Genomic DNA, 27385 nt, shown 5'->3' on the forward strand with positions numbered 1-27385 from the left:
TTTTTTTAACTCCAGCACCCTAAACAGAGCAAATGTTTTTCATGGCACATTATAATTGAAATTATAAAATTGCAAAACCAACAAAAAATTAAATCTGAGTTATTTATTTAACGTTCTTAAGCTATGTTTGGGTAATTGTAACAATGGTGAAACTAAAGTAGATAGAATTGCTAATCAATGCGATGGATGTGCTTATTTTTGAGTGCAAATTAAACTCAAAACACAGCTTGACAGTTGACAAGCAAACACGCATTTCATCATCCACCATCTGTAGTTCTCTTTTTTTTTAAATTTAATTTCTGTCAGAGCTAAAAGTCCAAGTTCGCAAAGATAAAAAGATTCAAACGGTAACAAAGCCTTGATTGTTTTGTTGCTCAAGTTAGAATAACTATTACATAAAAAATAAAAATAATGTTTTTTTTCAGGTCAAAGAATGATGCTTATTTGGGTGGTTGTCTTATGCACACAAACGCTCATAACATTAGCAGACACTTTTGTACGTCACGTACATGTCATCTATTCTAGTGTTTACATATGAAGGGAATTTTTAAAAATAAAGTAGAATTCTGGAATCTTTACAGGCACAGTTTGAAAGACACTGGGTTAAAGATTTAAAAAGCACTGCTTTAGAGGCATCTACTGTAGTTCAATGTTCTAAAATATGACTGTTCCCAGGGGGTCAAGGGAATAACTGAAAATATTTTATTAAATTTTTTTTAGTCTGCCTGTACTTCTGAAATGATGCAGGAGGAACTGGTTTTTCTTTTTATTTTAAGGTTGTGGCTGATTTCGGAGTTATGTCAACACAGCATATCTCTCCAATGTCTTCCTCTCAGCAATTACAGATCTCGCTGTAGCTCTTAGGATGCAAAAGGCTGTACCAGAAAGAAAAGCAAAAAGCATGATAAATAGATTGTAATGGGGTTTAATTTAAAACTAAGAAGAGTTGCCCAAGGTACAATAGCTGCTAATAAGAATGGTAGGGATTATTTGAAAAAGGATGGAAAGCAAAACTGATTCTTATGAGTTAATATTATTATTAACACTCTCTGGTCTCATTTATAAATCTTTTATAAGGTCAGGCAGCAAAACATCTTATCCTCTTTACAGAAGAAAGTTGAAAACATACATTCCTTTTTAATAAGTTTTTGTTAGGAGTAGGGCTGCATATTTAGCACATTAATAACACAATTAATATGTTTAATATTTAACATGCATAAAAAATTTTAATCACAATTAATGTGATTACCTGCTCATGTGCAACATGCTGCTGCTTCTCCATTCTGGAAGTGGATGCTACATCAGTGGCCATGTCTGACCCAGAAACAGGAAGTTAAAACATCAAGCTTTGATGTAACTTCCTGTTTCTTCATTGACACCAACACTGCAGCCACTTCCAGAACAGAGAAGATGGCACTGCTGAGCATGGTGAACTGCCTTCTCAGTTTCATTTTCTACTTGGCCAGAGAGATGCCCACTACCACTTCTGCCCGAAACTCCCAACCTGTGGAGAGGCAATGGGCTGACAAACTTCCAGTGAGCAGACAATTGTCAGGCAGTAACGAAATTCCAGTCTCGGCAGTGGGTGGGAAACCAGAACTCAGAAGACCCCGTCAAATCCAAGCATGAGCAGACAAGAGGACTTCAACCCTGAGAGCTAGTTCTGCTTCAACTTCCAGGGCTGAGAGGGAAGCTAAAGCTAAGCTAGCAGTTGTCTGCTCACTATGCCAAACAACCGATAAGGAACCCCCGAGACAGGCAAAGTTTTCTCAGGTAGGAAGTAAGCATCAGTTCTGACTTCCAGCACTGTCGAGGACCTTGGTAGTCACAGCTTAAATCAGCTATTATTGCAAGGGTGGTGGCTTGAATGGAAGATTATACTACAGGAATTAATCTGACAGAATGCGGGAGGTTTTGGTGAACAAAAGAATACCCTTGTAGTCCTAAGGACATCACCAGACTTGTGTCTTTGAAAAATTAAATAAGTGCCAAAAGAGGAACTAAATGAGCAGCAGGGTACCTATTGTTCTGGTTGACAAATGAATTTGGCTTACATCTTGCCCTTTGTAGCTGGGTGTCTTCCTATTGCAAGGTATCCAACTCAGATATGGTATACAATGGTCAGCGATCTCACACACATGGCTGCAGAGGTGGAGTCCCTGAAAGACTACTAGGCAAAATCAGTCCCAAGAAAATGCAAAATTTTCATATTAACACTCAAAACAATATAGAAGTTTTGCATTTTCTTGGACTGCTTTTATATACATAGAAGAACTTTGTGATTTGGTATTGCCTCCCAGTCTTTTCATGGGTTGGTCTACTTTTTTATTTCCTGTTAAGGGTCTTTGTGTATTCTCCATTTGCAAGACAATTCATTTTCAATTTTAATTACATTTTCCCAGAAATGTATAAATATTAAAATGAAAGGAAATCAGTGCAAAAACAATGATTTGGTTTCTGGGTAATATATCAATATTCAGCTGGCACTACTCAAAGAGTTTTGCTGACTGCAGCCAGCATTATAACCAGAAATTCAATGCTGGACTATTTCTGGGAATTGAATTTTACAGAGCCAGTTAACAGCAAACCATATAAAGTGGTGAACTATACATAAAGATACAGGTATAGGAAAACTAGTATTGATGCTTCTAAGAATGGAGACTTCTAGGTCTCAATCATTGTATTTTTATGTCATAGATATGAAAGGGGGGAACATTTTCACTCTGGAAGTTTCAAGGATAGTGCAGATATATTGATTGGGGTGCTAGATTAAGGAAGATCTAATGTGTTGTCTGCTTGGTAGGTTTCCTGCAAAATTGGGCTAACCAGTGTCAAAACATTTAGAATGTCCTTCCCCTTAGGGTTAGGACCAAGATTTGTTAATGCACCAGGCAACGTTAATATTTAATGCATTAGTTTCTTTAAGCTATTGATTATGACATTTTGACATAGAAGAACTTATGTTTGAAACCACAAACAAGTGGTTTATGCTTGATTTCAGGAATTACTTGTGTTTGTGTCCATTGTATTTTCTTTTAAAATATAATCTTACCATTTAATCGTGATCACGATTTGAATTTTTAATCTTCCTGCAGCCTTCTTCCTAATGCATTGTAATTTTGTATTGAGTAAGTTCTCTCAATTCACTGTAATATTCTAATTAAATTAGCATGGTATACTGCCTAGGACCTGTATGGAATAGGTGGTTAACAAAAGCATGTATTAGATTAGATTATTCCACTGTATAGGTCCCTGGTGTAACAGCACCTCGAGTACTGTGTTCAGTTCTAAATGTCCCACCTCAAAAAGGATATAGTGCAATTAGAAAAAGTTCAGAGAAGTGACTAAACGACAAAGAAGATGGAACACCTCTCTTATAAGGAGAGATGAAACAGAATAGAGCTTTTCAGAAGTTTACAAAATCATTTAAGTGTCATAGAATAAGTCAAAAGAGAAAGTTTAATCTTTTATACACCACACACACCAGAGGACACTCCATGAAATTAATGACCAGCAGACTGAAAACTAACTGTAGAAAGTTTCTCTCCCCTCCCCCATGCAGTGCACAATGAAACTCTGAATTCTGTTGCCAAATGATGTGATCGCGATGCTTTAATAGAGGGATTCAAGGGGCCATATAAAGAAATTATTAGACAGGTAGACCTAGTAAAGGCACTGCTCAACCTAAAACTTACCTATAAGAAACCAGGTCTACTCTTTAGGATCTATCAACCTGGATTGGCCACGATCAGAAAAAGAATGCTGACTCAGCTTGGCCTTTCAAGATGTCTTAATTCAGAGTAACAAAGAACGGAGATACTGTAATAATGTGATCTGGGTTTGGGGTAGGCACAGAATTCTTCTAATCTAATCAAACAGTGTAGCTGGGTTCCTTTCTGTAATTCCAAAGTCAAATTCAGAGCAAAACGTTAGCAGCAGCATACTGAATAAATGCTGTCCTACAGAATGGCAAGGTAGCACAAAATGTAGAGAAAAGGAGTGGGTAACAGGCAGCTGACTTACAGAAAGAGAAGTATGGGAAAGCCAGTATGATCCTGAAAAGAGAAGCAAACACAGCAAGGGATGTCAGAAAAAAAGGAAAGTCGTCTCACATATGAAACTAGATACATTAAAAACCACCAATAGAAGCTTCTGCAAAGCACACCACTAGCCAACTACATGCAACTGGCAAAGTTCTACCTACAGTCATCTTCTATTTTTCAAGAACCAGTATACAAATGGATTCATTCACACTGGCTTAACCCAGAGAAGTTTCCTTCTTTGTTAATTTTTCTTAATAACCTTGACAAGGATAATGAATATGTTTAAAAATTAAATACTTTCCTGAAGGCAATGTGTTGGAAAACCTTTGGTCATTAATATGAAAACTACAGTTACTTCATGTTGAGCAGAATCATAATTATTACTACATAATGTTAAAGTAGTTTAGGCACACTCCCATATGTTTGCAAAATGTATGGAAGTTTTCAACAGAAGTCGATCATGACAGCCTGGTGACGCACTACTTTCTCATGCATGGTTCACGTGCCCCTCATTCTAAAAGCCTCATGTACTCCAAAACATGCAAATATGTCAGCCTTTAGGTGTTTTGTGAAGCCACTTTCACAGAAGCATACTTTAAAATTGTGTTTTATACTGTATTTAAAAAGTTTGCCATTATTGAGTTGCTCCAGCATAACATTTATGCAAAGCAGTTTATTAAAAGACAGGAATCACAAAAAGTTTACAAAAGAGGCTTTGGTAACCCCCTTTTTTTTTCTTCAAGAAGTAAAAATAATAACTAGAGTGGCACCATTTAAAGAGCCATCATAGACGCCTTCAGAGTCCTCCTCCCCCATATCCTAGTAATCTTGCAGTGTCCTTAATCCCCCTCCCCTCCATCCCTGACCTAGAGAATGAACAGTTAAGGAAAAGTTACCCAAGTCCCAAACCAGAACTAAAATTTGATATCCCAATCCTTGGCAATAGTACTATGAGACTTATACGAGAGGCATTCAATAATTTATTTACCCAAGTATGAAAGACAGTAGCAAGCGTGTTGAAACAAGTCTGTGCATGTTGTGACATGTCTCAACATTACTCAGGCACAGTTGCAGCTCAGTGCGAGTAACATTCCAAGAGACAGGATGTCAAGAGAGTCCTCATATGAATCAAGCAAGAAACTGCTAGATTTGGAGCACTGTTCAATGATAAAATCTCTCACAAAAGAAGAGAAAAAAGCCAAAGGAGATCCATGAACGCAAAACTGCAGTTTATGGTGAGCCTGCCCAATCATTCTACAAAGTAAAATTTTGGAGCAAGCAGTTTAAGTGGGGTAGAGAGTCCGTTGAAAATGACCCTCACACTGGACAGCCTGTGGAAACAATTTCCACAGAAATATGCAAGAAAGTCAAGGATTTAATTTTGTCAGACAGATGAATCAAGGCTTCCTGAATAGTTGCAGAAATGGGCATCTCAGCATGTACAGTTTGGAAAATAATTCATGAAATGTTGAGCATGTCCAAGGTTAGTGCAAGAAGGGTTCCAAGAATGGCAATGCCATGTCAGAAGGCCATAAGGCTCCAGTGCTGACAGGATAACTTGGAGATGCTCCATGAAGACCAAGTAAATTTTTGTCATCACTTGGTAACTGGAGATGAGACTTGGGTCTCATAGAGATCCTGAGTCCAAAATGGAGTCAATGCAGTGGATGCACAAGTCATCCCCCACTCCAAAAAGTTCAAGACTGAAAAATCTGCAGGCAATTGTCTTCTGGGATGATGAAAGACTTTTGCTTCTGGAGTTCATGTTGCACAAGACAACCATAACTGGGGAGAGTTATACCAACACAATAATCACTTTGTGGGAGTCAATTAAGGAAAAAAGACAAGGAAAAATCACAGCAGGCATGCTGCTTTTTTATGACAATGTGCCGGTGCACATGTCATGACAATCACAGTCTACCATCCGAGAATGTGGGTTTCAGCAACTGAACCATCCACCCTACAGTCCTGACCTGGCTCCCTCAGATTATTTCCTGTCCTCTGTGGAAAATAGTTTTCAAGTGATGAAGATGTCAAGAAAGCTGTGACCTCCTAGTCTGAAGGTCAAACAGAAGAATTATTTTCAAAGGGGTTAAAGTTATTGCAGGAAAACTGGATGAAGAGTATGGAGCCACCAGGAGACTATATTAAAAAATAAAACAATTATTTTTTTTGAGAATTCTTCCGTCTCCTCCCAAGGTAGATAAATTATTGAATGCCTTCAAAACTAGCTGCCATTTGAGAGAATACACCACCAAACCAGGAGCAAGTAGAGATTGCTCCTACTCCTATTATTCCTGGACCCCTTCAGTGAGTTTGGGGATCAGCCTTCAGTTATTTATGAGTGGGGTGAAACCCAAAGGGGTTGGGGTATCATTAAATATTTCCAGAGCTAGGGTTCAGGAGAGATGCCTATTTATTTATGTCCCTGATCAGGGCTGTGGGCAGCAGGATAGACCTCTATGGATCAGAGGACCTTCCAGGGATGCGGAATCCTAAAGGCCTCCAAAGCAAGTCTCAAGGATTCTTTAAAAATTATGGTGCTGCATAAAAGGAGAATTTTAAAGTTTAAATTTTATTTTTTGCATGTTGCCACAACCAAAAATGTGTAGAATTACCAGCTGAGGCAATATGTAAAATTATATTATGAAATCTAGTTATAAAATGCAGATGAGCCAAGATTTCATTAGCATCAGAGCTAACATTTGCAAAGTTTGATATTAACCTGTGAACATTTTTATATATTATTAGTCCATAATGCCTTAAAATACCACCTAGAATACATCACCATTTATTTCATGAGATATGAAGGAAACATACCGAATGAATCCTATTGGTTTAAATGCAGTTATAATTGGTTCCTAAGAAATAGATCTCAAACCCAGTGCACTCGGAGGTACACTCCCAAATTCATGATCCTATCCACAACGTCTCATTTTGGAGTTTATGGGCAAAGCCTTTGAAAAATTAGGTCCATACTGTCTAAAGATATTCAATACAGATGCTTCTTGCTGCATTAAAGAAGTCTCCCTGCCCATTTTGGTGAAGGCACACACTTTACCATGAACTCCTCTCAGACAAACATCACAGGAACCCATTAAAAAGCCAATAAACATCTCAATAGCTAGAAAACTTTCTTTTTAAATAAAAAATAGAAAGGCTATGCAAAATTAACAAATTGCAAAAGTACTGAACAACATACACAGATAGCACTGAAATATTAGGGGAAAACATACACAGATAGCACTGAAATACTGGAGGACAAGTTCAGTGGCTGCTGGTGAAAATACTGGATAATGGTGGAAGGTTGTAGGACAAATCATAAGTCCAAGAACAATCCAAAGCCTTACCAATGACACAAAGCAGATATACAAAAAAACACTTCGTGCTTTGCTTTGTTGTGCTGAGGTTTAGTATCAGGTGGTAAATAGTAATACAGGCTTAGTAGAGAAAAACGAAGCAATTAAAAAGGACCAACAATATCTCTATATAGGCTCCTTCAATTAGAAGGTAGATCAGTACTTTGGACAACGGAATTGTGATTCACAAGCTTATTAAGCTGGAATTTTTTAAGACTTTGGGAAAGGTGACCTCTTGGATAGATGCATGAGCCAGTGAGGTTAATTCCCTTTCTAGTATGATTGTAAAACACATACAACACACGGGGATCTGAGGCTCAGCCCCTCTGATAGTAACTAAAAAGGATTTAAGTTCAAGAGCTATTCATAGTAGATTTACACCTCTGGATAACTTGGACTAAGAAAATTGAAATGACATTTGAGAAGCGTATTTTTTGAAATGAATATATATTCTTTCTCATCCTGTATATAATTTTGGTGACCTCTTGGATACCCCTAGCCCTTGCTCATCTTGCTTTCCATGCTATCAGAATGAAGGCCAGTTATTTTTAACATGTTATTTTGCCAGACTGAGGCAGTCACAACCTAAGGAATACCTTAGTCTATGTTTACAGTAATTGGCTGAGAACCAGCCCACTTTCCTCATCGATACTACTTATGACCTTGGATGAACCTTATCTCCCATGATCTCAAGTACCCGCTTAAGACTGCAAGTTTTTGGGCAGAGACTTACTCTAAAGTTGAGTTACTTTCCAGTATAGTACATATTTTTTCCCTAGAGTGTTTACAAGTTGTTTTATACATGAAGTAATGAAGTGTGAAAAGACTTGTCCAAAGTCACAAGGTATTTCAGGAGACAGATTTGAAAGCAACTTTCCTAGTTATGAATAAAATTATTTAAAACAAACACTTCGTATCCTATAGTCTCAAAAAATGGCTGAGGATAAAGAGAGACTGCAGTACAAGTATAATGTTTTTCTTTGCATATTTGATAGCTTTCTTCTCAGCAGCAAAACATTTAAACTTAGATAGCCAAAAATGGTCTATGCCAAAATGATCTTATAGCTGCTTGGTGCTATCAATGAGAAAAGGCAACTAATAAATCTGAAAAGCCAAATCTTCTTTTTAAACATTCTCCTCATCATATTATCCACTAGTAGAAGAATAAGGAGCGCAGAGCCTTTATTCTACCTTACACTATTATAACTTCTAGATCATCACATTTGTAGCCACCCATATTGCTAAAGTACAAAGTGACAGCAGTATGCCTGGAGAAGCAAAGCAAGGGGCCATGTACACTAAACAGCTATTCTACACAAACAAAAATGATCAAAGCTCTTTGGCAAGCAGGGTTCAAATCCTGCAGAGAAAGTAAACTGCCATTAGCTGCTGACCACCATGACACAAGAAAATGGGGGAAAAATTCAAGGATGTGCCAAACCTCTGACAGGGGTTTGGCACAGCTGATTGATTCCATCAAGACCAATTTTGTCCATAATATCTCAAATAAAATGTTTATGGCTTTTATCATTGCCTGTAGGTCTTATATTTGAGGTCTCCAAGCCTGGGCAACAGATATTGGATAATTTTTGAATACCAGTCTGTGATATAGTCAGAGATCATCTTGCTTATTGTGCAAGTGAAGAAAGAACTTGCTCACTTAGTCCTGCATGTAGACTCACCTGTCAATAGTATGGCAAAATAAGGTTAGAGAACAATACCACCAAATGCAATTGCTGCTATAGATCCTTCAACTGCATTAAAACCAATAGGCACCACAAGTAAGGTGGCTGTTTGGGGGAGGGAACAGGGGAAGGGGGCAAATAATCTTGACCTATATCTTGCTTAAAACACCAACACTCAATTTAACAATGCAACTTTGTATTTTCACCATGCCAGTGGGTAAGCATTCAACTACTACACTCACCCAAAGGCTCAGTTATTAGCCTCAGAATAAAGAAAACTGCAGCTCCAAAGTGCTTTTGGCGAGAAAAGTTCTACGGCACTTGAGTTTCTTGAGATTGCCGTCACTAACAAACATGTTACGATGAAAAGGAAACATTCTCTGCAGTTGGTACATGAAGCAAGAAAAAGTGTGTAAGCATGTCCTGAGGGGGCCAGGATTGTCCAGTGAGGACATCTATCTGTCTTTAGATCCAAGTTTCTCAATCAGCTCCTGAAGGGGTGCTAACTCACGCCGGTCAATCAGGTTGAACTCCTATAATACATAAACACAAATCTTACTGCAAACTCACATTTACAAAAGAAAAAAAAAAACAAGCATTACTCATGGCATACACTATGGGGCTCATAATCGAAAGAGAAAAACGTCCAAAAACCGGCCTAAGTCGGCACTTGGACGAACATTTCTCAAAAACGTCCAAGCGCCGATAATAAAATCGGGTTTTGGATGTATTTATAAAAACGACCTAGGCCTTCATACTGCCGCTCAACGTCCAAAGCTAAAAGGGGCGTTTCGGGAGGCGTGTCAAGGGCGGGAGTTGGGTGGGATGTGAGCCGGCTTAGACTTAGTCGTACAGCATATATAACCGAAATTTTTACAACAGAGCCTAGACGGAACTTAGACGTTGTGACCTACTTAGGTGCCTAAATAGGCTTCTATATAGGTGCCTAAATTAAGTACCTACCTAGAAGCCTATCTAGGCATCTATCTGAGACACAAATTCCAGTCTATTCTTTAAATAAGATTTTTCGCACATCACTGTTACACAAGTTAATCTCCTTGCAACAGTTCCCAATGTGATGAAGGTGTAAGAGGAAGGCAGGGCTGTGGTAGGTTACACATACCTGTACAAAGAAGATGAAGTGCTTGAAGGAGGTGTTCAGGTGGGCTTCCTCTTGGAGCTGCATCACAGAATCAAAGTGCTGATGGTAAATGTGGGCATAAACCCGAAAAAGACGCTTCAGGATTGTCTTTGCCACAGACATGAAGTTCTTAGGAAATGGAACACCTAAAACACCAAACACACAACAGTGTCTTCTGCAGCCCAAATCCAGCATTCAAATGCAAAGGTCATCTCTAGAAGACTTTCTGCCCTGGAGTATTAAAAGTACTCCAATGCCTCATCAGATACACAAGAAACAGTCACAGGCCTCAAATCATCCCAAGATATAGGAATTAGTGATCCTGTAAACTAGTGTCTGCTATCTCACTGTAAGGAGATGTGAATAAAAATTACCCTTGCCTGATTTCCCCTATTATTGCAAATATATGTCATACTGAATGATTTCTGATCTAATATTACATTCTGTTCAAAAAGGGAACTTGGGTAAATATGTATTTAAATTATGTTATTTAAGGTACCAAAGCTAAACACTCATTTCACCCATGTGGAAAAAGTAAGTGCCTCTTAGCACAACCAATTAAACCATTTTAATTGATAAACAGAGTCCACTGATTTAACACAAGCTTGATTGTAGCCAATGCTGTTGAATCTAAACCTAGACTATATACTGAACCTTGCCAAAAGAGTAAAAATAGTCACCTCAAAGTTTCTAGAAGAACACTATGCCACAATCAAAGGAAATTCTAGAAGAGAAAACATACCAACTTGAAAAGGGCTACAAAAGCTATTATTTAAAAATTCTGGGACTCTAACCACAGTGAAAGCCCTTTCTCTAAATGCTGAAGAGTGGTGAATCTTCCCAGGAATGACAGCTTGCCAAAATTACTCCAAGAGCACAGCAACAACTCAACATCCCAGAACATCCAAAGAACTGCAGGATCTTATAGCCTCAGCTAAGGTCATTGTTGATGACTCCAACATACAAACATAAGAAAGACTGGACAAAAATATGATTCATGGGAGAGTAGCAAAGCTGAAACACTGCTATCAGTATAGCATCAATGCTCGTCTCACATTTGCTCACACACCTAGATAATACCCTCTTTTAGGGATAATGATCTATAGACAGAAATCAAAAGTGGAACTCTTTCAACAACAGGTCCCATTATGTCTGGCATAAAACAAATACAGAAATCCACAGTAAGATCATACTAACAGTCAAACGTGGTGTTGTGTGATGGTATGGGAACACTTTGCTGCCTCAGGACTTAGAAAACGTGCCCCTATTGAATGATCCAAGTCTGCACTGTAGCAAAAAATTCTTTTTTTTTAAATTATTTATATCATTTATATATATACATCTCAAAGAAATTTAAAAATGCATAATCAGAGACTATCACAATTTTTAACAAATAAGAAAATACAATTCAAAATTTAAACAATGCACTGGCTCTTAACAGTTCTCATTAGGGAGATACAATTCACATATCAGAGAGAATGAGTTACTTTGAAAATAATCAAAGAAAAAAGAATTATACATGAAATATTGTAATGTTATTTCTTCCATTAATTCAAGAACCTTATAATTAGAGTCAATCACTTAAGCTATTTGACAGAAGGGGCGGACATTATTACTCCTTTTCCTTAAAGAAAGTATCTTAATTGGGACGGTTTATAGAAAATATAAGATGTTTGATCAAAATAGATACATGGGCATCTTAATTGAAATTTAGCTCCCAAAACAATCACAAAGTGTCTCATTTCTAGAAACCGTTTTATCCTGGTTTGTGTTATTTTCGAGACATCTGGAAACATGGAAATATTGCTATCCAAAAAAATCACCTTTCAGCCTAAAAAACAGCCTAAGGAGCGATTCTTTGTCCTGGTGAAAAACAAAAGTAACCAGAAGTGTCGACCGACTTCATCCCCAGAGGATTCCTGTTATATTCAATGGACTTGGGGAATCAGGTTGAGTCGCGGGGGCTGAAGCTACTTTTTTCTTTGAGATTGGGAGGAAATATATTTTTTGAAGAGGAGGAAGACCATCTACCAGGTACTTAAATACTTCTTTCAAAAATCTATAGAATAGTTTCTTAGGTGACATTGTCAGTAATTTAGGAAAGTTTAGGATCCTAAGATTCAAAGCTTTTATATAGTTATCAAAGTTCTCAGCTTTCCTTTCCAACAATAGTCTATCTTGCATTGATTGTAACCCTTGGACCTTTTGGTCTAGGTGTTATTACTTTTCCCTCTGGGCTTTCAAATCTTCCTCAATTTTATCCAGCCTCATTGTCTGAGCTTGTACCAGAGAAAAGGTTCCAGCACATAATTTATGGAGAGAGTCTAATGCCGTCCAGATTGACTCTAAAGTAAATTCAGCAGGTCTTACCAAAGGAAGGTCTGATTGTATCTGTCCTGGGCCTGCTGAACCTTCCAAACTATCTTCTCCTGATTGTGATGTATTCGATGCGGCTGTTGGGGAAGCCAGCAAGCCCAACGCCATCGCAGCCGATGTAGATTCCCATCTCTGCGAAGCTTCCGAAGTTCTCCACTCTCGCGGCTGCAGGAGATGGGTAGGTCCCGCGGGGCTTAGCAAAGCTTCACTACCGAATGCCAATGTCTCTCTCACGTTCGGCAGAGCCAGTTCGCCCCCTGGGGAAGATGTTAGAAAGCTGGTAATCATCTCCTGCTGCAGTAGGGTAGATTCGGGCTGCCAGGCTGAAACAGAAGCCTAAAAGAAGGGGTAGAGCCCCTTCTTTTAGGCATTTCAAGCAGGCCAGCAAAAAAGTAAGAGCAGGAGCAGTTTCCACAGCGTCCTCACTACAGCGCCATCTTGTCTCCCACTGTAGCAAAAAATTCTTAAGGAGTATGTTTGGTCATCTGTCCATTAGCTGAAGATGGAAGTGTAATTGTGTTATGTAGCAAGACGATTGTCCAAAATACAAAAAGGAAGTCTACATCTGAATAGCCAAGGAGAAATAAAAGTAAAATTTTGGACTGGCCTAATCAAAGCCTTAACTAGAACCCAGAGATGCTGTGGCAGGAAATGAAATGAGCAGTTCATGCACAAAAATCTAGGGGTGTGTCTAAATTAAAGCAGTACTACAAAGAGAATGTGCCAAGATTTCTCAACCGTAATGGAAGACACATACTAAATTATAGAAGTGTCTGGTTGCAATTATTGCTAAAGGCGGTACAACCAGTTAAGTTTAGGGGGCAATTACTTTCTCACATGTGTGTTAGATAACTTTGCCGGCTTTTATAAAGCTGCAGTAACAGTTTCTACTATGGGCCAGCAAGTTAAATTCTCCGACGCTCATAGAATTCCTATGAGCATTGGAGCACTTACCTTGCTGGCCCACAGTAGAAATCTCTTCACACAATTTAGTAAAAGGAGCCCTTTACTCCCTAAATAAAGCAAAAAGTGTGTTTGTGTGTTACTCAGTTCCCTTTGTCTGATACAGTATTACATTTTGTTTAAAGATCACAAACCATTCAGTGTGACATATGTTCAGTAATAGGGGGGGGGGAGGGACATCAATGTATCAACTTCCTTCTAAAGCTCCCACTCTTCTTTCCCTTTCCCACAGGGTTTGCATTTGAATTACAACCCATATTGGTCTGTCTTTTCACAGTTCTTATATAAAGCTCAAGCTTACTAACTTGAGGAAAATTTATAATACATCCTACACCTATACAGTACTGCATAACGATAGTTCTCCAAAAATACAAACAAACAATAAAACCACAACTCAGAGGAATCACTAAAGGAGTAATCAATATATTAGAGAATGCACTTCTTAAATCAAGGAGAGTGTGAGTGTAGAAGAATTTGACAGTTCCCTTAGTCTCTGCCTTGGTGGTGGTAGGGATCTCTTGGAGGGGGTTTCCTGGCACCACATTAGCTCTGCCTCCATTAATTTGGCTCATCGGTGCTACCTTTTCCAACAGGCTAGAAGTTTCAGAAGGCAGCCAGATCTGGACATTACAGGCTGGATTCTACAAACTTAAATATCTTAAACAAGCCTAAAAAACAGCCACCGATCGTGTATCAATAATGCACCAATGCCATTTGTAGAATCACAGCTTCGTGAAAGGTAGGTGTTAGAAATGTAGGCCAGGGTTTTCAAGGCCTATATTTCTGGTGCCTACTTTTCATGTGAATCGTGGCTACGAAGGTGCTTAATGATGCCTAACACCACTTCTGATGTTAGCCATGCCTACAGTAGTGTTAGGCGTCATAAAAAGCCTCTGTAGCTATGATGTAGGTGTCTTTTTTTAGGCACCTACATTTTTTTTTTTTTAACTGCTTTTATTTTTTTTTATAACAGCATTTTGCACTTAAGTTAGGCACCGGTAGGGCACCTAACTTAAGGCAGTGTTTATAGAATATGGGCCTACCTGTCTCCCTTTTCTCATTCTATTTCTGGCTCTCCACTATCAATATCTGAGGAAGTATTCCCCTCCTCCAAATCGTAGGGGCCCCCGCTTTTGCTGATTTACTCAAGGCTCCACATTTTTCTGCAGTCAATCCTGACAATATTGATAAGTTACTTATGATGTAAAGAGTGCATTGTTAAAGGATTTCTCCCCCACCCCATTCTGTGCTTATTGTAACTATACTTACCAATCTTTGATGGAAACAGAGTTTCATCATCGAGCTGGTCCTGGACCCATGTCATTAAATAATCAATGTACTTTGGGGCAGAGCATTTAATTGGCTTCTTTATGTTTGTGCCATCAGCCCAGTGATATTCATACCTATAAAAATAATTTTATGCATGATTCATAGTGAACACATTTCTCTAACAAGGGGGTGCATACACTGTGTAATAAATCCTACTTTCTTCCCAAACAGAGGTGATAAAGCAAAAAAAAAATCAGAATAAGAGAAAAGCAAGAAAGAGAGAGACAGAGGAAAAAAAAAAAAATCAGCAGTGGGAAAATGAGGGTAAAGCTGGAAATTAAGGTCTTTGGTAGTACAACTGCTCAACATGTACTAATAGAGTGATGTATAGTCCAGTCTTTCAGCTAAAGGTCAGGGGAAAAAAATCTTAAATATTTCCCTTCCATAGGCTAACGAGAGAGAATCAAGATGGCAATGGGAGCGGACGCCTGAGAAGGAGGCTCCGTCATTTTGGGTCTTCCGGTGTTCTTAACACCACTCCTCTTATTTAGTTATGGGGAAGAGGAAAGGAGCCCTTTGGCAGCGATAGCGGCACCACATTGGCTCGTGCAGACTACCACTGTAGGAGCCTTTTACCGACTGGGCGAATCTGCAGTCTCTACTTCAGGGAAGAGCCTAAATTCTTTGGGCAAACTCGGCTCACAGGCTTGGGAGTTGTTAAGCCCGGAGCAAAGGCAGCCTCCACCTCAACCCAGAAGCAACACAGTGTTGGAAGTGTCTGAGGAGCCGATGCCCAGAGGGGAGATTTCGGACCTCAGCAATAGAGGGTCGGCTCTCCCAACTTCGTTGGGAGCTGGAGTGGCTGGAGAACAACAGTTACCCCACACCAGGGCAGAGGTGCTTCTGGTGGGACTAAGATCATATTTGGGGTGTTGGAGAAGCCAGGGAAAAATAGATATGGAGGCCTTATGGCAGGCTATGGCAGTTATGGACGCAAACCTCAAACTGTCTTTTTCCACTTTAAGTACTGATTATGGGACTTTCAATTCCAAAGTGGAGCAACAAGGTTTGGCCCTTAAAGATATAAATGAAAAGCTAGAGAAACAGGAGGCAAAAAATTGTGAAATGAAAGCTTTAGATTTTGAACTAGTCAAGGAAAGAACATTCATCGCAAGGAAAATGGAAAGCTTTGAAAATCAATTAAGGAAAAATAATTTGAGATTCCTATGTTCCTAAATGTCCCTTGATATCACCAATGGAGATAGCAAGGAAGTACTTTAAGGAAATGTTGGCTATTCCACCAGAAAATTTGCAACCTATTGTAAAAGCTAACTATCTTCAAATAAAGAAACCTGTGGAGGTGTCAACTCCTAATGAGATTCAAGGGGAAAATGAAGTGGATACTAATTTAACAATGTTTCTGGAAAATTATTTAGAGGTTATAACAGAAAGGAAAACTTTGTTAATAACTCTGGCCTTGGAAAGTGATAGAGAATATGTATTACGTTTGTACTGTCGTCATATAAATGATCAGTTCTTAGGCTCTAATGTTCATATATTTCCAGACATGTCTCAGAGGCGTAGAAAATAATTTTTGGCATTAAGGCCAAGAATCCTTGCCCTGGGAGGGATATTTTTGTTAAAATTTCCTGTGCAATGTTTTGCTACATATCAGAATAAGAATTATCTGTTTTTTTGAACCTAAGCAACTATTAGGATTTATAGAATCAAAAGAGCAAGTAGTGCCCATAGCTGAGAATGTATAGCTTGTCATAAACCGGCTGTAGGATCTGCAGAGAATTGCCACTTTTTAGTTTGAATATAAGTGTTACCACTGATAATTTTCCTTTGATCTCTCTCAATATGGTGAACTAAATAATAAATTATCTTTTTCTTTCTATAATTTTTTTCTTGTTCCCTTGAATTTATGGATCTCTTTCAAGTTATGATATAAATAATTTTTTTTTTTAATTTCCCTTCCTCCCCCCCCCCCCCCAAAAAAAAAAAATTTCTATAATGCTCAGAAGACACCTAATCAATCTTCCCAGGAGTTCAGGAGACACACGCCATGTTTTTATCTTTGTGTTGTATGAGTGTTGACTTTTTCTATTATGTTTTAATAGAGTTCCTTTCTTTTATATAGTTTTTAATTATTGTAAACTGCATTGATCCATTCGTTGGAAAATGCAATACATCAAACTTAAATAAACAATAAACCACAAGACCAACTACATGATCTCATTTACAAGCACAGAAAAAAACACAAGGGAAAAAATAGATGCCAATAAATTGTTTTGAAGACATCGTGAAGGACTGACTTGCTCAGATTGGAAACCCCATGCTCACAGATTAACAGAAAGCAAGAGCGTCACAAGCTGCATAAAAGCCCTGTGCGACATGTCCTCAAGTACTCCTGTTCTGCCCATTTGTGTGATGTCAGCAAGGGAACCAATGTGTGTGGTGCAATTTTAATACCTCAGCTTCCCTTGTGCTGCTGCACATAGCTATCTATGATCCTGGACTAAAACCGGATAACAAGACTTCTGGAACAAATATGCCCACTTTCAAAAGTTTAATACAAAACCAGTAAATACTTAAGAACTCCCAGCACATCTGCATTTCTGAAGCATCTAACCCCTCACATGGAAAGATTAGGTTCTTACTTCATTAGTCTTCTTTCATGTAAACCCACACTCCACACTCTATTCTTCAATCCTTGGATAGTCAATCTCTTCTCATGAGATCAGTACTCCACATATCCTAGTGCTTAGGAGTGAAGTTCATTACTATCCTGGTATGTGCAAAACAGGAATTGAAGGGGTGAGAAAGTGAGCAGGGTGGGAGGACTAAGAAACTAAGAGATCAGATCAACTCTCTCTCTTTTTAACCTGTTATGGGGCAGATTTTCATTTTTGGATTCAGATTTGAAGATCAGAACAGGAAGGCCATCCTGTCACATTAAATGTAAAACACCATGGGTTATTTTTAACCATAATTAGTTTACAGATTTTAGCATCTCTTTTCAAATAATGCTCAATGCTTACAACATTTTTAAAATTCAGGTACACTAAACCCCTCATTCTATACCACAAGCGCCTATATGTATGCACCATTTTAATAAACAGATTATGGAATACTAGCACATATGCACATGAATGTTACATATTCATGCACAAGTGCTAGTTGAGAAGTAAGCAGTATTCTATAATCTTAGAGTGCAACTTGCATAGCATGCAAATGCAAAGGAGCATTTATGTAAGTGGGGCAAGTGTGTCTCCAACTACACACATTATACAATTACACACATAGATTATTTATGTGCCATATTACAGCATTTAGGTGCACACATTTATACTTGCCACAGACATGGTTAAGGGGATGCAGCTAAATGTTGGCACATGTTGGCTAAATGTTGGCACATAAATGCTGACTTAGGCTAGTATTCTATAATGTGAATTCTGGATGCCCAGATTCCACTTAAGTGCCAAATGTTAGCACTCAGCATTCTGGCACCTTTCATAAACTTACCCCTAAAGGCCTTTTTCTAAGAGCTTCCAAACTAAGTAGATTCCTGAAACAATAGGAGGTGAACACATGAATGGTGAATATTACTTGAGAGGTGAAATGGATGAAGAAGCAGTGAATCGCAAACTGTGTGCCACAGTACGATTCTGGGTGTGTCCACGAGATGCCGGCCAACTGCCTACAGGATGTGCCTCTTGTGGTGAGAGGCACATCCTTTAGGCAGCCAGCCAGTCAGTCAGTACCTCTCCTCCTCTCGCATCCCCCCATTAGCGTAGTAATAGCAAGCTCAGGGCCCCACCTGGAGGGTTTCTGCGTATGTGCGGATGTCATAGAAAAGTGATGGAAGATAAAGGCCAAATGGCCCATCCAGTCTGCCCATCCAATGTGATGATGTTACACATGCGCATGATGTCACTGCATCGACGTCCACGCCTTCCAGACATAGCCCTGAGTTTAGTGTGCCATGGCTTAAAAAGGTTTGCGAGATATTGGGATAAAGCTAGCTGCCCCACTCTTTTTCATCCTCTGATTATCCAGGGGTTGGGAGTGGACACTTTTGACTTTCACACATGATGCAATTGTTCTTAAGCCCAGCATTTCATGACCGCCTCACCAAGCATGTATACCCTCCAACTTTTATGCTGGTGAAAGCTTTTACAGCTGCCTGGTATCAAAGATAGTAAACAAAACAAACCTTCCAAAACAAAACAAAATAAGAGTAGCATCCAATTTATTTTTTCAGTACCAAAAACATCAGAAAAAAATATATATATACCCCAGTTTGATACTTAAGTATCCTTTGAAGACACAAAAAATGGAAAGAGCTCAGCTTTGCTGGATGATGCTAGCAGAACAAAACATCTCTGTTATAACTGATCACCATACCTATAGTTTCATTTAAGCTTATATATCCACATCTCGGCTACAGAAAACCACCCTGGGCCTCTGCAGAACTCTGTAAATTAGCAAGTCAGTATGATTGGGGGTTCTCTACCTTGGTCCTGCAGACATGACAGGACAGCTGACTTCTGTGCAGAACTCTGTGATGGTTCCATATAACATATTGATCTGGTTGAAGAAATCCACAGCTAGAAAGTAAAGAACATTCTAAGATTTTTCATCCACAAAGCTGGAATTTTACCAATTCTATTCTTCTGCAAATCCATTTTTACATCTCACCTGAAATGTACAGGTCACATATGAAATGACAGAATATATAGCCAAAATAATCCCATGCCTTTATTATAAATTATTTGAAAAGAAGAAATAAGGTCCTATCTCTAGCATTTTCCAGATTTGAACAAAATAAATCTCTGGGCAATATTTGTAGTGATTTAACCAAACAAGAGAGGCTCCCACCTGGTTAAATGACACTGACTGAGCAAGAAGCAGATAGTCAATGGTCCTTAACTGGAGAGTGCTGCTGAATATCAATGCTGCAGTAGTCAGAGCAATCTGGTTAGAGCCAGGACAGACCCAGAAGTTATCTGGGCACAGTTGATATCTGGGCTCCAGCACTGAATGACTACCCAGACATGCTATACCACACAAAACAGCAGTTCTAACTATGCCAGTGTTAGCGATACAAGTACAGCACTGAATAGTGGATGTGCAATATCAGATATTCTGTGCTGATGCCCGGATTAGTAGCAGCACTGAGTATCAGTCCCTTCATGATCAAAACTATAATGAAAATCTGATTCTTAATGTTGAGGAGTGTAATGTTAACTAAAAGTTAAATACACTCCAGCCTTACCAATACATTAAGAAGGACAGATGCCTTGTCCACTACACAAGAAGGGTAGGGTGGAAGAAAAGCCTAATGTTTCCTGATGTAACAGTTAATTAATTACCTGTTATACAGTGGCTGAAATTACAGAAAGTCACCCCACCAAGAAGGTAGTAGATTAAAAACACTTTCAGAAACTTTCACAGCTTCTAGAACAGGGGTGTCAAAGTCCCTCCTCGAGGGCTGCAATCCAGTTGGGTTTTCAGGATTTCCCCAATGAATAAGCATGAGATCTATTTGCATGCACTACTTTTATTGTATGCTAATAGATCTCATGCATATTCATTGGGTAAATCCTGAAAATCTGACTGGATTACAGCCCTCGAGGAAGGCTGTTCTAGAATAACAAGCTATACGCGTTTTTGATAACCATTCCACTCGCCACTCTTCCTCTAGTAATATCCAACAGCAATATGCAAATCTCCAATAAACAAACAAGTCTCTATGAAACAAATATGCCAGTCTCGCTCTCTTACTATTAACTGCGATCCACTCATTGAGATCTTCGCCTTCAGGCAGCATAACTGCTTGTCTCAAATTCCCACTTCCCAGGGTTGCTTCTGCATGCTTCAGGAGTTCATATTGGTGGGATCCCTCAGGAATATTCTTTTTTGGTTTAAATGTTTTAGATGACCGGCTTCCACTAAAGAAACACAAAGAGACATGCACTTATATCTAGCTAATTATTTCCATCATGCTTCTAAGTATAAAAAGTGCTGTACAGGAAAACCCTTGTCCCAAGAAGCATACAGGTTTTATTAGAGCACAAGATGATTAAAAATCCCTAGTTTAAGATCACACACTGCATGGCAGAGATGGACCTAGAATCTGGATCCACTTACTGCTAATGGTTTTTGTTCAACAAAATGTTTAGTACATACATCCCAATCTTTTTGGTAGGCTCTGAATAATGACCATGTTTTGAGGGATAAGTACACCCAGTGCCATAACTCTAGGATAAGGTTTACTCATTACCTTACAGTCATTCAGGGTTGCCAACTGTCTCCCTTTTCAGAAAGTGAGGCTTAGAAACATAGAAAATGACGGCAGAAAAGGGCCTCGGCCCATCAAGTCTGCCCACTCTAATGACCCACCCCCCAAGAGATCCCACATGCCTATCCCATTTTTTCTTAAAATCTGGCATGCTGCTGGACTCAATCACCTGCAGTGGAAGTTCATTCCAATGATCAACCACCCTTTCGGTGAAGAAATACTTCCTGATGTCACCATGAAATTTCCCACCCCTGATTTTCAGCGGATGCCCTCTTGTGGCCGTGGGACCTTTAAGAAAGAAGATATCATCTTCCACCTCGATACGGCCCATGATATATTTAAACGTCTCAATCATGTCTCCTCTCTCTCTACATTCCTCGAGTGAGTATAGCTGCAAATTACTCAGCTTTTCCTCATATGGGAGATCCTTGAGTCCCGAGACCACCCTGGTGGCCATTCGTTGAACCGACTCAACTCTCAGCACATCTTTTTGGTAATGTGGCCTCCAGAATTGTACACAATATTCCAGATAAGGTCTCACCATGGATCTGTACAACTTCGGGCTTCCGGCTGACAAAACTTCTGCGGATACAACCCATCATTTGTCAAGCCTTGGATGAAGCCTTCTCCACTTGATTGGCAGTTTTCATATCTTCACTAATGATCACTCCTAAATCTCGTTCTGCTGTAGTCCTAGCTAAGGTCTCACCATTTAGGGTGTAAGTTCTGCATGGATTTCTGCTGCCAAGGTGCATGACCTTACATTTTTTAGCATTGAAGCTTAACTGCCAAGTCGAGGACCAATGTTCCAGTAAGAGTAGGTCCCGCGTCATACTGTCGGGCAAAGTGCTTTTATCTACTATGTTGCATAGTTTGGCGTCATCGGCGAATAATGTTATTTTACCTTGAAGCCCTTGAGTCAGGTCTCCTATGAACATGTTAAGGAGGATTGGGCCCAAGACCGAGCCCTGCGGCACTCCACTAGTCACCCTTGACGTTTCGGAGAGGGTACCGTTAACCACCACCCTCTAAAGTCTACCGCTTAGCCAGTCATTGACCCATGCAGTTAATGTTTCTCCTAATCCCATCAAATTCATCTTGCTCAATAACCTGCGGTGTGGGACGCTATCAAAAGCTTTACTGAAGTCCAAGTATACGACGTCCAGGGACTCCCCCATATCCAGCTTTCTTGTTACCCAGTCAAAGAAGCTGATTAGATTGGATTGGCAGGACCTTCCCTTTGTAAATCCATGTTGATGGGGATCCCATAGATTCTCCTCATTCAGGATCGTATCTAATTTATGCTTAATTAGTGTTTCCATGAGTTAACTCACTATTGATGTGAGACTCACCGGTCTGTAATTCGCAGCCTCCGTCCTGCAACCCTTTTTGTGGAGTGGAATGACGTTAGCTGTCTTCCAATCTGTACTCAAGGAAAGATTGAAGAGCACGGATAACGGTTCTTCCAGGACATCACACAACTCTCTAAGCACCCTGGGGTGTAAATTGTCCGGTCCCATGGCTTTGTTCACTTTGAATTTTGATAGCTCTCTGGAAACTCAGATCCATTAAATCTTATTTCGATACGTCAGCATTCAGAATCCTAGTGCAATCCCTTGTACTAAGTCAACTTGACTACTGCAACATAGCCTATTTAGCAATCTCCCAAAAGAATATGCGACGTCTTCAAATAATGCAAAATGCTGCGGTCAGACTTATCTTCGGACTGAAGAAATTAGATCATGTGACACCTTACTACCGGCAGTTGCACTGGCTGCCGACGGAAGTACGTGTAAAGTTTAAATTTGCCTGCCTCTGCCTCAAAGTATTATATGGACTAGCCCCCAAATATACAACGGACCTTTTCTCCTTTTCCACCAACAAACGTAAGAGAAGCACACATTCAAACTTCGTCTCCCCTCCAATCAGAGGTTGCAAACTGAAAAAAAACCCATGATCACCTTCTCTCACACCAAGCAGCCTTATGGGGTAAAGACCTAGATCAACTGCTTTCGCCCACTACCTACGAGGAATTTAGAAAGCGCCTAAAAACACACCTGTTCCTGAAATACCTAAACAACTGACCTACTCTTCTCTCTCTCCCCTCTTAAGTCCGCCTAAAACTCCATGGCTCTATGATATATATAAATTGTTACTGTTATCATATTGTAATTTTCGCTATATTTTTTGAATTGCACGGCCTTCTCCTAACAGGCCCACTTGGACATTTCTTCCAATCTGTATACTGTATACTCTCGCTCAACAAATTTATATATCCATAATTTTGCTTCCTTAATGTTTATTCACTCGGTATTTCCTCTGACTATCTGCACATTGTAACTCGCTGAATGTCCAGCTCTCTTGAGTGTAAACCGCCTAGAAGTTGCAAGATTGTGGCGGTATAGAAGAATAAAGTTATTATTATTATTAGACGCTGCTGGGTGTAAACTCGAAATTCCGAAATGGGTCTTCCGAGCTTTGCCTTGCCTGCAACTGTGGACCAGACCCCGGCTCCTCGCAGGTAAAAACCGAGCAGAAGTATTCATTTAGTAGTTTGGCTTTATCGGAATCCGATTCTACATAATTCCCATCCGGTTTCCTAAGGCGTACTATCCCATCTGTGTTTCTTTTTCTGTCACTAATGTACCTGAAGAAGGATTTATCCCCTTTCTTAATGTTCTTTGCTAGATTTTCTTCTATTCGAAGTTTGGCCTCTCTGACTGCTGTTTTGACAGCTTTAGACCTGGCCAGAGAATCTTCTTTTGCCTCCCTTTTTCCTGATCGTTTGCAGGAAATAAATGCTTTTTTCTTTTCTTTAACGAGATCTCCGCAGTGAATCACTGGGGTTTATTGTTTCTCCGTCGTTTGCTTACTGTTTTTATATAGTGGTTTGTTGCTTCGTGTAGGGTAGATTTCAGGGTTGACCACACAGCCTCTATATTATCGGTTCCAGCTTGGTTTTGCAGCGCCCGATGGACGAAATCTCCCATGTGTTTGAAGTCAATGCCCCGAAAGTTGAGGACCTTTGTTGCTGTATTTGATCTAGTGAAACCTTTCCTGAGGTTGACTCATACCATGTTGTGGTCGCTGGAGGCTAGCGTATCGCCTACCGAAACCTCTGAGACGCTTTCTCCATTGGTGAGTACCAGGTCCAGTATCGCCTGATCCCTAGTGGGCTCCAATACCATTTGTTTGAGTCGTGCTCCCTTTATGGAGGTTAATAGCCTTCTGCTGCCGCTAGTTGTAGCGGAAAGTGTGTTCCAATCTGCATCGGGCATGTTGAAGTCCCCTAACAGTACTGTGTCCCCACGAAAAGTGATGTTCTCTATGTCATCGATTAATTCTATATCCTTGTCTTCCTGTTGTCTTGGAGGTCTGTATACCACACCAAGATATAGGCATTTGTCGTTTCCCCTGGCCAGGTTCACCCAGAGGGATTCCCCGGTGTACTTGACATCTGTGATTCTGATAGCTTGTTCAACTAATACTGTCTAACCAACTTAATAAGTTAAATCATGTCCAGAACTTCCATTTTACATTCCTCCAACCTGTCAATTTGAGCAACTCAAAGTGAAACCATGGTATGCTTTTAAACAAATAAATAAGAAGAGCCAGTTGATAAAGTATATCTAGGATTTTTAAAAGGATGTCTGACAAAAATCCTACACAAGAAGTTTCGGAGGAATTCAAAGTCATGGGTTAGGAAGAAAATACCCTATTGTGGATTGAGAACAGACTTAAAAAACAGTAAATAAGAGTGGTAATTTTTCTTGGTGAAGAAAAAGTAAATCCTGCAGTGCCCTACAGATCTGTACTAGGACCAATGTTTTTTAACACATATAAATGATCTGGAAAGGAGAATGACAAGCAAAGTGAACGAGGGGTTTATTTTCAAAGTACTTAGACACATGAAGGGCCCGATTCTGTATAGGATGCCAGTCTCAGTAGCCACCTAAGAAGCAGCTGACAAATGAATACCGATGTCCTATGTAGAATCACGTCTACCTGAAAGGACAGACGCCTTACCCCTCGCTTTCTCCGATTCTCTAATTGGCGCCCATGCCAAGGTGCGCAAGTTAGAGAATTGCACCTGCCTGATCACAAAGGTAGGCAGCTCAGATGCCTATCTTTGCTGAGGGATCTCTTTCCATCAGCTTATCGTGCCATGAGCGAGCTTAATTGTCCCCAAACGTCTCCCTTGACCCATGACAAATGCCTAGTGTAGGCATCCTTCCTTGGGAGAATTTTTTCTACAAACATGCATCTTGATTGGCTGCCAGACAGTGGAAGGACACCTATCGCCACCTATAATCGGGACACCTGTTTGTAGAATGAGCCCGAAGTGTCTAAGTCAGGGGTGGGCAACTCTGGTCCTCAAGGGCCAGAATCCTGTCAGGTTTCCCCAATGAATATGCATTGAAAGCAGTGCATGCAAACAGATCTCATGCATATTCATTGGGGAAATCCTGAAAACTCAACTGGATTCCGACCCTCAAGGACCAGAGTTGCCCACCCCTGGTCTAAGTGCTTTGAAAATGAGCCCCTAACTCTACAAATAACCCAAAATTATTCAAAGTTGCTAAACCATGAACTATGGTGGAATTACAGGAACTTGGCAAAAGTGAGCATCTAAATGGCAGATTACATTTAATGCGGAAAAGTGTAAAGTGATGCACATAAGGTGAGCCTGGCTATAGACTAGGGATGTCAAAGTCCCTCCTTGAGGGCTGCAATCGAGGCTTTGTTACCTTTTGGATATTCAGCTCTAACAAAAATTAGATGGTTTGCTTGTTAACTTTCAAAGCAGATTTGAGTTAATTTGCACTCAAAACAAGCACATCCATTGCATTGATTAGCAATTCTATGCTTTCTACTTTAGTTTCACCGTTGTTACAATTACCCATACATAGCTTAAAGAACTTTAAATAACTCTAAAATGTAATTTTTTGTTGGTTTTATAATTTCAATTATAATGTGCTGTGAAAACCATTTGTTCTGTCTGGTGTGCCAAAAGGTTTGAGAGACACTATTCTAGAGGAAAATACTTTATAAGACGCTTCTTCTAAAACTGTCAGCAGCAAAATCACATCTGGTTTTATGAAAGAAGTTCTCTTGTGGCAAGCGTCATTTTAGAGAAATGAATCCTAGGGTATTAGCCACCCTTGCTCAACTACCATAAATTGACTTTATATCTACTTAAAGCAAGGGGAGCAGAAGCCTAAGTGCAGGATATGCCCTGGTTTGGAGAAAGCTAACTTTTCAGCACAGAAGACATCCAAGGCTTTGCATGCCAATCTCTCCCTAAAGCACATACAGGCTCAGCCCCCCCCCCCCCCAAAAAAAAAAAAAAAAACACAAAAAAAAAAAAAAACACCAAAAACAAACCCAACCCCCGAAGTTCCAGAAAAGCGACTTTTGCAAGTCCTGGACCAGGTCACCCAAGTGACAGATCGCCGAAAGGGAAACGAGCCCCTCTTGACGGCTTCTCCCTGCATCCGTTTCAGATACAACCGGCCGAAGAGAGAGAAGAAGGCCGTCGGGCATGCAGACTACTTTGCAAACGAGGGCCACCACCGAGGCCTGGTGGCTGCCTTGGAAACAGGAAGAAAAGCTGCATGCCCCCCCCCCCAGGAGACTCACAAGAGGAAACTCATCTTCTGGCTGGGTCACCGAGCACGCTTCGGGCTCTCGGATAAACCGCTGCTGGCCCCGTCCCCACAGCGCGCCAGAGAGCGGGACAGAACAAAGTAAGCAAACTCTTCAGAAGGAACTGAGCCGCCACCGCCGCTTCCTCTCAAGTCTTCAAAGTCCCGTCCGGGTTTCAGTTTTCGCGAGACTTCCCCCGCCTCGACTACATCTGGGAGGAGGCGGCGCGCGCTTTCCCGAAAGCGGGTTGTAGCAGTAGCGTGGCTTGGAGGCAGGACCGGCCTAAACGCACTGGGAAGCAGCGGTGGCGGACTGGCCGTCAAAGAGCAGTCGCAGTCAAAAGAAACATATACTTAAAAAAAAAAAGAAAACAGGTTCTGATAATAAGGCAGCCTCCGAAAAAAAGGACAAGATGTACGTTTATCTGCAGAGAAAGTGGGCAGTTTTCAAAAAGCACATTTACCCAGATTATTCTGAGAGGAGTGAAGTCGGGGGATCATGGTTAATAGGAGAGAACAAGGTAAAAAACAAAACATGATTCGAGGATTTTACCCAGACCCTAATAGGAGGACCGAGATAAGGACCTAAAATTGAAT

The 27385-nt window shown here is 40.0% G+C and overlaps 1 protein-coding gene across 2 annotated transcripts; it reads right to left on the bottom strand.

The window, feature by feature from the left end:
- Positions 1–321: 321 nt before the first annotated feature.
- MOB1A (MOB kinase activator 1A) lies at positions 322–26953 on the bottom strand. Of its 2 annotated transcripts, XR_004539866.1 has the most exons (7): positions 26784–26953; positions 20627–20793; positions 19356–19449; positions 14837–14970; positions 10211–10374; positions 9330–9620; positions 322–875 (listed from the first exon to the last, which is right to left on the bottom strand). XR_004539866.1 is itself a non-coding variant. In XM_033948578.1 (6 exons), exons 1-6 carry the CDS (start codon positions 26795–26797, stop codon positions 9543–9545), a joined length of 651 nt encoding a protein of 216 aa, XP_033804469.1. In that variant the 5' UTR covers positions 26798–26953; the 3' UTR covers positions 7164–9542. The 2 variants fall into 2 exon arrangements, 1 of the variants encoding a protein (XP_033804469.1); XM_033948578.1 differs by lacking the exon at positions 322–875 and having other exon boundaries at positions 7164–9620.
- Between the last annotated feature and the right edge of the window lie 432 nt (positions 26954–27385).

Source organism: Geotrypetes seraphini, chromosome 6 (assembly GCF_902459505.1).
Source record: "Geotrypetes seraphini chromosome 6, aGeoSer1.1, whole genome shotgun sequence".
NCBI classification, from domain to species: Eukaryota; Metazoa; Chordata; class Amphibia; order Gymnophiona; family Dermophiidae; genus Geotrypetes; species Geotrypetes seraphini.